The following is a 15,775-nucleotide window of genomic DNA, read 5'->3' as shown; positions in this document are numbered from 1 at the left end:
TAAACGTATGATTTTTAGCGAGATAATATCTGGAGAATCTGTTAAGAATAATAAGGGGTGTCAGTGGGTCAGTCATAGGGTAACACGGTTGTGTGATTTGACACGGTGTATCACGGAGTGTTGGCTTGCGAAAAAACACGAATCAATGGATTTAAATTCTATTTTTAACAGGAAAATGCCTTTAAAATCTCTTAAGAATGATGATGGTGGCTAGAGGATGCCAGAAGGCCAGTCATAGTGTGGCATGGTGGTGTGAATTGAGATAGTGTATCACGGAGGGTCGGCTTGTGAAAACATGAGCCATTGGATTTAAATCATATTTTAAACAAGAAAATATTTTCAAAATGTCTTAATGATGGGGGGTGCTATAGGGTGCCAGATGGTCAATCCTAGTTTATCATGGTCTTAGGAAAATACCTGGAAAATATCTTAGGAACGATGAGGGGGTGCCAGGGGGCAGTTATACTACGGAAGGGTGGTGTGAATTGACATGGTGTGTCACGGAGGGATAGCTTGCGAAAAACATGAATCATAGGATTAAAATCATATTTTATCATGCAAATTTCCGGTAAAAATGTCTTAGGAATGATAATATGCATCACAGGGGTGCCTTGGGACAGACAGATATTGCCATGGTGGCGTGAATTGCTTGGATTAACACATTTTACACCTTAAATTAAATTTCTCGTTTAATAAAATCAAGTCAAGTCTAAATATAAGGTGTGACGTGTTGAATAAATTTTTGGCGGGGAAGGGGGAAAAAATCTTAAACTCAGTTAAAAGAAAAGAAGGGTTTTCATTAGTATGTCTAAAAAATACCTCTTGATATTGCTTAAATTTATCTTTAATAACAACCCCTACCCCTCTGAATTCCTTGCTAGGGTGGGCTAGCCGCATATTGTCCCGGTGGCGTAAATATGAATAGCCTCAGCTCAATGAAACGTGGAATTTTCATTGAATGTTCTCAGAAATAGCTCTTAATGTGGATTAAATATACCTCTAATAACATCCCCCCCCTCGGAATTGCTTGCCAGAGTGGGTTAACCACATATTATCACGGTGACGTGAATATGCATAGCCTTGGCTCAACGAAAAGTGGACTTTTCACTAAAAGTTCCACGAAATAGCTCTTAATATGGATAAAATTTATCTCTAATAACAAGCACCCCCCCCCCTTTGGAATTGGTTGCTACCACCGCTGTTTTTATTTTATTTACGCTTGGTTTTGCTCATATTTTATCATATATCAGGTTTTTTCAAGTTTTGCTTTTTGTTTGTTGAGTTTTAACTGCTTTTTCTGTGTTTTATTAATAACTTTGTAATTATTTTTTTAATGCAATTTTTATATACAAAATTTTGTATCCTTTAGATATAATGACCCAGGATAAAACTTCAATACATTTCACTAATGCAATTTAAGCATCTTGTATCCTATGCATATAGGCATGCTCACTTAAGAATGCCCTTAATACAAGTGTAAAATGTGGTGTAGTAAAGAGGAAAAGGGAAAAGTTCTTGTATGAAGGCGTAGAATATTCTAGCCATAGTGGTGCTCTCGCTTTAATGTCATCTTTGATAGCAATATTATCTGATAAATAACTCTATATGATAATTATCTATTATCTGATAAATTATAAATTATTAATTATAAATATTAAATTATAATATGATCATTTATAGTTTATTATTATTTATAATATAGTCCATAACTTATAATTAATAATATGTAATTTATAATATAATTAATATAATTTATAAAAACATATAATATATGATTTATAATTTGTAATTTATATAATTTATAATTTATAAATTACAATTTAGATATGTAATTTATAAAATTATAACAAATAAATAAATTATAAAATTATGAATTATAATTTATTTATTATCTATTAAATAACTCTCTAAAGCATTACTCAACAAGTAGGTATACTTCAAATGTAAGCAAATTTCAGTAATCAATTTTCCAACCTACATGTCTGTTATTGCAATAATAGGAAACACGTAATCAATAGCTTAATAATTCTAGTAGGTGCAAATAAAGGATTCTCAAATAAACAAAGGTGCAATAGGTTATCATTCAAAGTGTATTAGCCGAATCATTATATTAGAAAAAGATTGGTGGTTCAGCTATCAAGAGCGCAGTTCTATTGGAAGGAAATGGCCCCTTCGAATTCTAATGGGGACAAAAATCATTGCAATATAAAGGTGCCCTGAGAAACATACCTTATAAGAAAATGAAATCCAGAAGAAAAAATAAACGCTTTGAAAATAAAATCCTGAAGAAAATGAAATCTCTTAAAGTATTATGTAACATCCCTCGTCATTACGTAACACCCATGTGCAAGATTGTGTCAACCGCCCCGTGTGCACCGTCATTACGAAGCACCTCATGTGTGAGCTGCCATTACGTGACATCTCAAGTGTGTACCCATAAATCGCACGTAAAACGTACGTGTGCGCTGTCATTACGTAATCTTACGTGTGCGCCACCATTACGCAGGACACATGTGTGTATTGTCATTACGTAACACCCACGTATTCCCCCCACTATTACGTAAAACTCACGTTTAAGATTGCGCTACTCCAAATAAATTCATCAAATCACACAAGATTACCTCATCCTCAATGTAGGCAAACAATTTCAGATCACGTAACAGACACCTGCAATCAATAGAAAACATTCCCTATGACGTAACATGCACCTGCTGGATGTCATGGAATGACGGAATAGGGCTCGTTTAAAAGCAGGCCTCTGTTTAAAAGAAGGATGAAGTAACAAGCATTTGCTGGCTGTTATGGAATGAAGGAATAGGGCTCCGTTTAAAAGCAGGATGCTGTTACATGCACCTGCTGGTTGTCATGGAATGAACGGAATAGGGCTCCGTTTAAAAGCAAGGCTCCGTTTAAAATCAGGATGACGCAACATACCCCAGCTGGCTGTCATGGAATGAACGAAATATGGCTCCGTTTAAAAGCAGGGCTCCGTTTAAAATCAGGATGACGTAACATACCCCTGCTGGCTGTCATTGAATGACGGAATAGGGCTCCGTTTAAAAGCAGGATGCTGTTACATGCACCTGCTGGTTGTCATGGAATGAACGGAATAGGGCTCCGTTTAAAAGCAAGGCTCCGTTTAAAATCAGGATGACGCAACATACCCCAGCTGGCTGTCATGGAATGAACGGAATATGGCTCAGTTTAAAAGCAGGGCTCCGTTTAAAATCAGGATGACGTAACATACCCCTGCTGGCTGTCATTGAATGACGGAATAGGGCTCCGTTTAAAAGCAGGATGCTGTTACATGCACCTGCTGGCTGTCATGGAATGAACGGAATAGAGCCCCGTTTAAAAGCAGGATGCTGTTACATGCACCTGCTGGTTGTCATGGAATGAACGGAATAGGGCTCCGTTTAAAAGCAGGGCTCCGTTTAAAATCAGGATGACGTAACATACCCCTGCTGGCTGTCATTGAATGACGGAATAGGGCTCCGTTTAAAAGCAGGATGCTGTTACATGCACCTGCTGGCTGTCATGGAATGACGGAATAGGGCTCCGTTTAAAAGCAGGGCTCCGTTTAAAATCAGGATGACGTAACATACCCCTGCTGGCTGTCATTGAATGACGGAATAGGGCTCCGTTTAAAAGCAGGATGCTGTTACATGCACCTGCTGGCTGTCATAGAATGAACGGAATAGGGCTCCGTTTAAAAGCAGGATGCTGTTACATGCACCTGCTGGTTGTCATGGAATGAACGGAATAGGGCTCCGTTTAAAAGCAGGGCTCCGTTTAAAATCAGGATGACGTAACATACCCCTGCTGGCTGTCATTGAATGACGGAATAGGGCTCCGTTTAAAAGCAGGATGCTGTTACATGCACCTGCTGGCTGTCATGGAATGAACGGAATAGGGCTCCGTTTAAAAGCAGGGCTCCGTTTAAAATCAGGATGACGTAACATACCCCTGCTGGCTGTCATTGAATGACGGAATAGGGCTCCGTTTAAAAGCAGGATGCTGTTACATGCACCTGCTGGCTGTCATGGAATGAACGGAATAGGGCTCCGTTTAAAAGCAGGATGCTGTTACATGCACCTGCTGGCTGTCATGGAATGAACGGAATAGGGCTCCGTTTAAAAGCAGGGCTCCGTTTAAAATCAGGATGACGTAACATACCCCTGCTGGCTGTCATTGAATGACGGAATAGGGCTCCGTTTAAAGGCAGGATGCTGTTACTTGCACCAACTGGCTGTCGTGGAATGAACGGAATAGGGCTCCGTTTAAAAGCAGGATGCTGTTACATGCACCTGCTGGCTGTCATGGAATGAACGGAATAGGGCTCCGTTTAAAAGCAGGGCTCCGTTTAAAATCAGGATGACGTAACATACCCCTGCTGGCTGTCATTGAATGACGGAATAGGGCTCCGTTTAAAAGCAGGATGCTGTTACATGCACCTGCTGGCTGTCGTGGAATGAACGGAATAGGGCTCCGTTTAAAAGCAGAGCTCCGTTTAAAATCAGGATGACGTAACATACCCTTGCTGGCTGTCAAGGAATAACGGAATAGGGTTCCATTTAAAAGCAGGATGCTGTTACATGTACCTGCTGGCTGTCATGGAATGGCGGAATAGGGCTCCGTTTAAAAGCAGGGTTCCGTTTAAAATCAGGATGACGTAACATACCCCTGTTGGCTGTCACTGAAAGACGGAATAGGGCTTTTCTTACTTTTTCTTACTGTTGTCACAATGAATGACGGAATAGAGCCCCGTTTAAAAGCAGGGCTCCGTTTAAAATCAGGATGACGTAATGTACCCCCGCTGGCTGTCATGGAATGAATGGAATAGGGCTCCGTTTAAAAGCAGGATGCTGTTACATGCACCTGCCGGCTGTCATGGAATGACGAAATAGGGCTCCGTTTAAAAACAGGATGCTGTTACATGCACCTGCTGGCTGTCATGGAAAGAACGGAATAGGGCTCCGTTTAAAAGTAGGGCTCCTTTTAAAAACAGTTTAAAACGTTTAAAAACAGGGCTCTTCCGTTTAAAACCAGGGATGGGACACGTTTAAAACTAGGGCTCCCTTAAAAACTAGGGACAGGTATGTCATAAAAATAGAGGTGTCATAGAATCCAGGGATATGGGGGTCATAAAAAGCAGTGATCTGAAAAAATTTGAAGCACTTTGAAATTTGAGCATTTGAAGCAGAACTAACAGACTCTATGAGGCCTGAAATAACATTAAGCCTGATGTCTGAGCTTAAGCAATTCACCCAAAATGACATAATTTGACAACAAATCAGAAATAATTGCATTTTACATGCCACAATCATTTAATTTAATCCAAACTACTACATACCAAGCTAACCGATGTAGCTTTAAGCGATATATACTAAATCAGGCTAAATTAAAGCTACCTGAGGGGCCACATACTAGGCTACCAAAGACAATTTTAATTATTAAATTTTCCATTTCACTCACCATAGCTGGTTTGATGAGCCATAGAAGTCGTCTGTCCTTCAACTAGAAAAAATACCGTTATCCACCCTCCCCCTCCATCTATTAAGAGTATCATTAAATCGTATGGAAACCGATACTCTTCATTACAGACCAATTAAACTTTCTTTCTCCGAACTTTCTCATAGTTTTCGAATATTGTGGTGTCAATTCACACAATTATTGGAGGGAGGGAGTATATTTTCGAAATATGTGGGGAGGATTTTCTTTTTTGGTTTTAGTGAAAATACTAAAACCCGGAATTTTTTTAATCTAGGGAGGGAGGATCTCGCGGGGTGAATTCATTTCTCTGCAATTGTTACCATTCCCCTGCTTGGCTATGAGACAAACCTTCATCCAAAATGAAATTGCAGGATTTAATCTCCCAACTCATCGTAGGTAATTTCGAAGACCACACTGCCTTTCCGTGACGAAAGTAAAACAGTTCAAAATAGGGATGAAACCTTTTTATTGACAGTGAATAGATATAAAATTATTTAACTGGATATTTCGAACACATAAACAGTGTTCATCATCAGCAGTAAAACTCTGAGTTTTACTGCTGATGATGAACACTGTATATGTGTTCGAAATATCCAGTTAAATAATTTTATATCTATTCACAGTCAATAAAAAGGTTTCATCTCTATTTTGAACTGTTTTATTTTCCCCACTCATAAAAGTCCCGAAGGAGAAATAATCTTTTTGACTTCCCCACCTTACCCTTAAGGGCAAGATCCATTGGTATGGGAACCTGATAGGAGTAGAAGCTCTTCCTCAGATGTAAACTTACGCTCCCTCTCTTTAAGTTCATCATACCCTTTGGTGACTGACTAACCTTCATCCAAGACGAAGTGGCAGGATTTAATCTGGCATTCAAGGTCACCGTTTCTTCTTTATGTGGACTATGCCACCCAGTCATATTCAATACAGGTACATTTAATTTCTTTGAATGATGATCATTCTCATCTCTCGATATTCCCAAGTCTGATCTCTGAATATATGACTCAATGAAATAGGCGAAATTAATCGGGTTGAGTTTTTGTTGGAAATACTCGGAGTAGGCATGGGCCAAATCGAATGCTCTCTCATAGTAATCCTAAAAATGGAACAGGTGAAAGAAAATCCACTCAAAAAAGCAAAAAGAAAATTATGCTTAGATCGGTTTAAAGTATCAAACCGAAGTCCTGATGTATCGTTTAATTTTGCTATTTAAGTTTTTGCAAGGGTTAATGGTGGAAAAAGTGACAATCCCCCTCCCATCCAAATTATGATTATAAACTTGGAACTTATTTTATTGTTGCAAATAGAAATAGGGAAAATGAAATAGAAAATACAGAACCATTTAATAAAGTAGAAATGTTATGAATATAGTGTACAATATAAAATAAATAAAACAATCCGATGAAAACAGTTTCCTGATCAAACAGTTCGTGGTAACGAACTGTAGTAAGGAGCGACCCGGCTCAATAGTAACCAAAACTCTAAAAAATTGAATTTTGATATCAATAGCTACATCAAAAGAATTGCATTTTAATGCTGATTTTAAATATATAAGTTTCATCAAGTTTAGTCTTACCCATCAAAAGTTACGAGCCTGAGAAAATTTGCCTTATTTAAGAAAATAGGGGGAAACACCCCCTAAAAGTCATAGGATCTTAACGAAAATGACACCATCAGATTCAGTGTATCAGAGAACCCTACTGTAGATGTTTCAAGCTCCTATCTACAAAAATGTGGAGACAAATCACAGGTGCGTGTTTATTTGTTTGTTTTTTTTTTCTTTCTTTTTCCCAGGGGTCATCGTATCGACCAAGTGGTCCTAGAATGTCGCAAGAGGGCTCATTCTAACGAAAATGAAAAGTTCTAGTGCCCTTTTTAAGTAACCAAAAAAATTGGAGGGCATCTAGGCCCCCTCCCACGTTCATTTTTTTCCCAAAGTCAACGGATCAAAATTTGGAGATAGCCATTTTGTTCAAAATAGTCGAAAACCATAATAACTATGTCTTTGGGGATGACTTACTCCCCCACAATCCCTGGGGGAGGGGCTGCAAGTTACAAACTTTGACCAGTGTTTATATATAGTAATGGTTATTGGGAAGTGTACAGACGTTTTCAGGGGGATTTTATTTTGTTTGGAGGTGAGGCTGAGGGGAGGGGGCTATGTTGGAGGATCTTTCCTTGGAGGAATCTGTCATGGGGGAAGAAAAATTCAATGAAAAGGGCGCAGGATTTTCTAGCATTACTATAAGAAAACAATGAAAAATTAACATGAAAACGCTTTTTCAAATGAAAGGAAGGAGTAGCATTGAAACTTAAAACGAACAGAGATTATTATGCATATGAGGGGTTCTAAAAATATTTAGCATAAAGAGCGAGGTATTTAGGAGGAGATAAATAACTCGGTCTTTATGCTAAAGTATTTTTAGTAATCTCAACTATTTATTCTACGGCCTTTCTGATTCAGGGGTCATTATTATAGAATTGGGACAAAACTTACGATTTAGTGTAAAGAGCGAGGTATTAACGAGGGTACAAACCCCCTCGCATACATAATAAAAATATAAGATAATGAAAGTTTGTTACGTAAGTTAATTCTTAAGTTAAGTATATTTTTTACTAATAAAAACGTTCGTTAAAAATTAAAAGTTCTAGTTGCCTTTTTAAGTAACCGAAAAATTGGAGGGCAACTAGGCCTCCTTCTCCATCCCTTATTTCTCAAAATCGTCTGATCAAAACTAAGAGAAAGCCATTTAGCCAAAAAAGAATTAATACACAAATTTCATTTTAATAATTTATGTGCGGAGAGCCAAAATCAAACATGCATTATTTCAAAAACGTTCAGAAATTAAATAAAAAAAACAAATTTTTTTTAGCTGAAAGTAAGGAGTGACATTAAAACTTAAAACGAACAGAAATTACTCCGTATATGACATGGTTTGTCCCCTCCGCAATCCCTCGCTCTTTACGCTAAAGTTTGACTCTTTGCCACAATTCTACTTTTTAAAACAATTAAAAGCTTTAGCGTAAAGAGTGAGGGATTGCGGAGGGGACAACCCATTTCATATACGGAGTAATTTCTGTTCGTTTTAAGTTTTAATGTCGCTCCTTACTTTCAGCTAAAAAAATTATTTTTTTTATTTAATAAAGAATAAAGAGAGGGTGGTTAGTACCGGTAGTTCAGCAGACAAGAGACCGAAATTAATGGTTTATGTCCGCTAAATAACGAAAGAACGTACAACGATTTAAATACAGAACCATTTAATAACGTAGAGATGTCATGAATATAGTGTACATATAAAATATAATATAAAAATCCGATGAAAACAGTTTCCTGATAAGAATAAAGAATAAAGAATTAATAATAGATAATTAATAATTAATAATTAATAATGAATTAATAAATACAGAATAAAGAATTATAAAGGAATAAAGTTAGAAAGAAATATTAAGAAAATACGAATTATACAGAATAAAGAATTACAAAGAAATATAAATAAAATAAAGAATAAAAAAATATTGTTAGTTTAGCAGACAAGGGACTGAAATTAGTTGTTTATGTCCGTCAAATAATGAAATAACGTTCAGACAATAACAATATTTCCAATATTGACAATAATATTAACAATATATTAGCAATCTAATTTCATTCCGCTGGGTGAAAAATTATTTCATTTAGATTATCTCAAATCGGCTCAACACGGTTCAATTAAATTCAATTCAAACCGGTTCAATCAAGTCGGTTTAATTCTGTCTCAAACCAGACTCGAGAAATTCTGTTTTTCTACAGCAAAATTGTCTAAATAACTGACGGTTTTCTGCTTATGCGGAGAAAAAAATTTGCTATTGCTATTTTTATTTTTTAGATACGCATTTAAAGTAGTCTTTTTGCAGAAAATTACCTGAACTATAGAAAATTTGCTTTGGAAAAGACTTAAAAGCCAGAATTGAAACTGCGACAATACTTGGTTACTTTCAAACAGTTCGTGGTAACGAACTGTAGTAAGGAGCAACCCGGCTCAATAATAACCGAAACTCTAAAAAATTAAATTTTGATACTAATATTTACATAAAAAGAATCGCATTTTAATGCTGATTTTAGATATATAAGTTTCATCAAGATTAGTCTTACGCATCAACAGTAACGAGCCTGAGAAAATTTGCCTTATTTTAGAAAATAGGGGAAAACGACCCCTAAAGTCACACAATCTTAACGAAAATCACACCATCAGATTCAGCGTATCACAGAACCTTATTGTAGAAGCTTCAAGCTCCTATCTACAAAAATGTGGAATTTTCGCATTTTTTGCCAGAAGACAGATCACACGGATGCGTGTTTATTTGTTTTTTTTTTTTGTTTGCTTGTTTTGTTTTTTTCCCCAGGGTGATCTTATCGACTGAGTGGTCCTAAAATGTCGTGAGAGGGCTCAATCTAATGGGAATTAAAAGTTCTAGTGCCTTTATCAGCTGACAAAAAAATTGGAGGGCGCCTAGGCCCCCTCCCACACTCAATTTTTCCCAAAAGCCACCGGATCAAAATTCTGAGATAGCCATTTTATTCACCATAGTCGAAAAAACTAATAACTATGTCTTTGGGGACGACTTACTCCCCCGCAGTCCCCCTGGGAGGGGCTGCAAGTTACAAACTTTGACCTGTGTTTACATTTAGTAATGGTTACTGGGAAGTGTACAGACGCTTTCGGGGGGGATTTTTTTGGTTTAGGAGGGAGATTTGACGGGGGGGGGGGTTACGTGGGAGAATATTCCCATGGAGGAAATTCTCATGGGGGAAGAGAATTTCAATGAAGGAGAAGCAGGATATTCTAGCCTTATTTGAAAAAAAGATGAAAGAATAAATATGAAAAGTTTTTTTTACTGAAAGTAAGGAGCAGCATTAAAACTTAAAACGAACAAAAATTATTACACATATGAGGGGTTTACCTCCTTGTAATACCTCACTCTTTACGCTAGAGTATTTTCAGTAATTTCAACTATTTATTCTTCGGCCTTTGTGATCCAGAGGTCATTCTTAAGGAATTGGGACGAAAGTTAAGCTTTAGTGTAAAGAGCGAGGTATCGACGAGGGGTGAACCCCTCATATACGCAACAAAAACATACGAATATAGAAGTTAGTTACGTAAGTTAATTCGTAAGTTCTGTACATTTTTTACCAATGAAAACGTTCGTAAAAAATTAAAAGTTCTAGTTGCCTTTTTAAGTAATCAAAATATTGGAGGGCAGCTAGGCCTCCTCCCCCGCTCTTTTTTCTCAAAATCATTCGATCAGAACTATGAGAAAGCCATTTAGCCAAAAAAAATAAATATGCAAATTTTGTTTTAATTATTAATCTGCGGAGAGCCAAGATCAAAACATGCATTAATTCAAAAACGTCCAGAAATTAATAAAAAAAAAACAATTTTTTAAATTAAAGTAAGGAGCAACATTAAAACTTAAAACGAACAGGAAATACCCCGTATATGAAAGGGGCTTTTCTCCCTCAACGCCCCGCTCTTCACGCTAAAGTTTCTTACTGTTTTAAAAAGTAGAGTTAAGAGAAAGAGTCAAACTTTAGCATAAAGAGCGGGGCGTTGAGGAGGAAAAGCCCCTTTCATATACCGAGTAATTTCTGTTCGTTTTAAGTTTTAATGTTGCTTCTTACTTTCATTTAAAAAACTTGTTTTCTTTATTTAATCAATTGAAAGAATTTACCGTTTTCTATCTAACATTAACTTAATAGTCAATGTAAGTTACAAAATATGTTCTTCCGCCTTACCATTGGCTAAAAATATCTGGGGTAAATCATGGGCACTGGCAGGGGAGAGGGCCATGGCCAACCGCTAGGAAATTTGGGACTATAAAGTAATTACAAAACCAAAGGAAAAAGAGCAGAATAGGGAAAAACCATGGAAAAAATATGTGCCGCCCCATCGTTGGCTGCTTGCCAATAGGTTGTAACCCTTAATAGGGGGAATGTAAGTTCTAATTTGTGACCGAGCGACTTTTTTCCAGCTTTGCCCAAAAAAAAATTTTCTAGGTGATTTCGTTGAAGCAACAAAAAAAAAAATCAAAATTGAAAACAGAAAAAAAAAAAAATCAAGAATAAAAAAAAAACAAATATTAAAAAATATCCGTCCAACGCTTCGGCCTTGCTCAACAGAACTGAATGCTGAGAATGCAGGCTATTGTTTTGTTTATTTTTTAATTAATTAATCTTTTTCATTTTTATATACTTTTACTTTAATTGACATACTTTTTCTATTGCCTTTAGAGAAATGTTTGTCTCTAAGTTTCATTAAATAAAAAAACTGTTTTTTTCAACTGAAAGTAAGGAGCAACATTTAAACTTAAAACAAACAGAAATGATTACATGTATGAAAGGGGTTGCACCTTCCTCAACACCTCGCTCTTCACGCTACAGTTTTTCAGCACTTTAAAAAAAAGTTACTTATTGTTCTAATTAAACGACCCTTGTGTTTCAGGGATTATTTTTAAAGAATTGGGACAAAATTTAAACTTTAGAGTAAAGAGCGAGGTGTTGAGGAGGCGGCGAAACCCCTAATATACGGGATAATTTATGTTCTTTTTAAGTTTTAATGTTGCTCCTTACTCTCAGTTGAAAAAACACATTTTTTTTAATTAACTCTCTGATCGTTTTTAAATAGCGCCAGGATAACTGGCTCCACCTCCACGGAAAAATCCCCCTCCCCAAAGAAATGTCCTCTGGGAAAATCAATCCTGATGATGACTTACCCCAAACAATTACCCTTAACATCTCCACACCTAAAATTGAATCGGTAAATAGAAAGCAAGACATATAAAGACATTTCGTATAGGAATTCTGGCAAATTCACCCAGTGTAAAACTTCTCCTGAAAAGTTCATCCCTCGGAAAGACAATAAAATAAATATTAGGGAGCACAAAGACCCTCTCAGCAGGTTATGGAGGGGATACCGAAATTTTAGTGGTATTCTCCTAATTTACTTAATAAAACCTCGCACAGATGAAGAAGTTGTTTTTATTCCATTATCCTTTTTATTTACAAATTTAATTCCCGATTTTATTCCGCTCATTCTAAATTTCTCTGAGGGACAGGCTTGTTTAGCACTTTTTACTGGGAAGACCTCAAATTTTTAACTGTCCTGCGGATTGTCCTCACCAGAAATAAAAGTAAGAGTTACCCAACAGATAAACAGCTGATTCCCTAAAAATTCCCTGATAATTTCCAAAAAATTGCCAGGTGGAAAAATACTTCAGGATTTTTTTCTGTTTTAGTCTCTATGTTTTTGTTGGAAGAAAATTGAAAACCAGAATTAACTATAGTTAAGAGAGTTGAAAATTATATTAACTATAGAATAAGTTGCATTGGTACGATTAAACATTTCATATTGAATAGATAAGACGTTTTTACAAGCTTCTTGTAGTAATTTGTGTTCAATCTACTTCAAACCTTAGCACTTTGCTCCCTACTATCAAATTCCCACTTTCTTTAAATTTCCTTTTATAAATTCTTATCACCCTACTCAAGGGCGCCGTGCTCCTTGTTCAGTAATTTTGTCGTAAAAATAGTCGTAATTTGGTCGTAATGGTCGTAGTTGATCGCAAAGATACACTTACCAAAGACCCATTCACAATGAGATTTTACTAATATCGAGATTTAGCTAGAGCTAAATTGAGCCAATTAGATTTTTCATAGAACTTTTTGATTGGCTTAAATTACCACTAGCTGAATCTCAACATTAGAAAAATTCCATTGTTAACGGGAAATTAACTATGCAGCCTTGTTTATACGGGAGCAGAGATGATCCAAAATTTTAAATCGATTTTTTTTTCGGAGGGGTTCAAGGGTGTATTTCTATGTAGAAATGAGAATTCTTCAAATATTGACTATTAACTAAAACTAAAAATATTGTTATTCCACACTGGGGTGAGGCCCCCCTAGACAGATGCTTATTAATCCAGATAAAACTTACTCTACCAAGATGGTGCCACATTAAGTAATCAACTACATTTTGTCCAACTCCTTTTGACCTGAGATTTTTCAAGTTCACCTTTTGGTAGCCCCATTCAATCCATCCGACCCTTGTCGATACGGTATTTATAAGAATAAGTGCTTCCACCTTGAATAGAAAACAGCTAATAACTTACAAAACAGATGACGAAAATTCGACGACAATAATTTGTAGAAAGCAAGTTAACACTAAGCATTGTATATAGATTTCATTTTTATTTTGTTTAGAAAGAAAGTCTTTAACAAAAATAATATGTTTAATTATAAGCCCAATAAGGTAATCAAAACATTATCTTAGACTGTATATCATAACATCAAAACAATCCTCTCTCTCTTTAACAAAAAAACAGTACACGGAAATAATAAAAAAGATAAAAAACAACACAAAACTTGCCTCTTCTTTCTTTACCATTTCATTTTTTGCATGAAAAAGAATTACGACTGACGAACCTATGCTACCACTATCACTGTTACTGCTTTTACTGCTACTACTACTACTACTACTACTACTACTACTACTACTACTACTACTACTACTACTACTACTACTACTATTACTACTACTACTACTGCTACTACTACTACTACTACTACTACTACTACTACTACTACTACTACTACTACTACTACTACTACTACTTACTACTACTACTACTACTACTACTACTACTACTACTATTACTACTACTACTACTACTGCTACTACTGCTAATACTACTACTACTACTACTGCTACTCCTACTACTACTACTACTACTACTACTGCTACTTCTACACCTACTACTACTACTACTACTACTACTACTATACTACTACTACTACTACTGCTACTGCTACTACTACTACTAATACTACTACTACTACTACTGCTACTGTTACTACTGCTACTACTACTACTACTACTACTGCTACTACTACTACTACTACTGCTACTGCTACTACAGCTACTACTACTACTTCTACTACTGCTACTACAACTAATACAGCTACTACTACTACTACGGCTACTACTACTACTACTACTACTACTACTACTACTACTACTACTACTACTACCACTACTATTACTACTGCTACTACCTACTACTACTACTACTACTACTACTACTACTACTACTACTGCTACTACTACTACTACTACTACTACTACTACTGCTACTACTACCACTACTACTACTGCTACTACTACCACTACTACTACTACTACTACTACTACTATCACTGCTACTACTACTACTACTACTAATACTACTACTACTACTACTACTACTACTACTACTTCTGCTACTACTGCTACTACTGCTACTACTACTACTACTACTACTGCTACTACAACTACTACAGCTACTACAGCTACTACTACTACTACTACTATTACTACTGCTACTAATACTACTACTACTACTACTACTACTACTACTACTACTACTACTACTACTACTACTACTACTACTACTACTACTACTACTACTACTACTACTGCTACTACTACTACTACTACTACTACTACTACTACTACTACTACTACTACTACTACTACTACTACTACTACTACTACTACTACTACTACTACTACTACTACTACTACTACTACTACTACTACTACTACTACTACTACTACTACTACTACTGCTACTACTACTACAACTGTTATTACTACTACTACTGCTAATACTACTGCTAATACTACTACTACTTCTACTACTACTACTTCTACTACTACTACTACTACTAGTACTACTACTACTACTACCTCTACTACTACTACTACTACTAGTACTACTACTTACTACTACTACTACTACTACTACTACTACTACTACTTCTACTACTACTACTGCTACTACTACTACTACTGCTAATACTACTACCACCACTACTACTACTACTACTACTACTACTACTACTACTACTACTTACTACTACTACTACTACTACTACTACTACTACTACTACTACTACTACTACTACTACTACTACTACTACTACTACTACTACTACTACTATTACTACTATTACTACTCCTACTACTACTGCTACCGTTACTACTACTACTAATACTACTACTACTACTACTACTACTACTACTACTACTACTACTACTACTACTACTACTACTACTACTAATAATTCTACTACTACTGCTACTACTACTACTACTGCTACTGCAACTCCAGCAGCTATTACTACTACAGCTACTACTACTACTACTACTACTACTACTACTACTACTACTACTACTTAAATAATGACGAAGACCACACTGCCTTTCCATAA

General features: G+C 36.1%; 1 protein-coding gene across 4 annotated transcripts in view; it reads right to left on the bottom strand.

The window, feature by feature from the left end:
* Positions 1-15,775, bottom strand: part of LOC136027970 (protein NDRG3-like) — a 123,118-nt gene that overhangs the window by 12,626 nt on the left and 94,717 nt on the right. For 3 of the 4 annotated variants that reach the window (XM_065705460.1, XM_065705461.1, XM_065705463.1), the window contains exons 5-6: positions 13,461-13,607; positions 6,329-6,589 (exon numbers count right to left, since the gene is read on the bottom strand). In XM_065705460.1, coding sequence (XP_065561532.1) covers positions 6,329-6,589; positions 13,461-13,607 — 408 coding nt within the window. The remainder of the gene's footprint in view (positions 1-6,328; positions 6,590-13,460; positions 13,608-15,775) is intronic. The other variant, XM_065705462.1, reaches the window with a different exon arrangement.

The sequence above is a fragment of the Artemia franciscana genome, chromosome 6 (genome assembly GCF_032884065.1).
Source record: "Artemia franciscana chromosome 6, ASM3288406v1, whole genome shotgun sequence".
Lineage (NCBI taxonomy): Eukaryota > Metazoa > Arthropoda > Branchiopoda > Anostraca > Artemiidae > Artemia > Artemia franciscana.
This window is presented reverse-complemented; position numbering and strand designations above follow the sequence as displayed.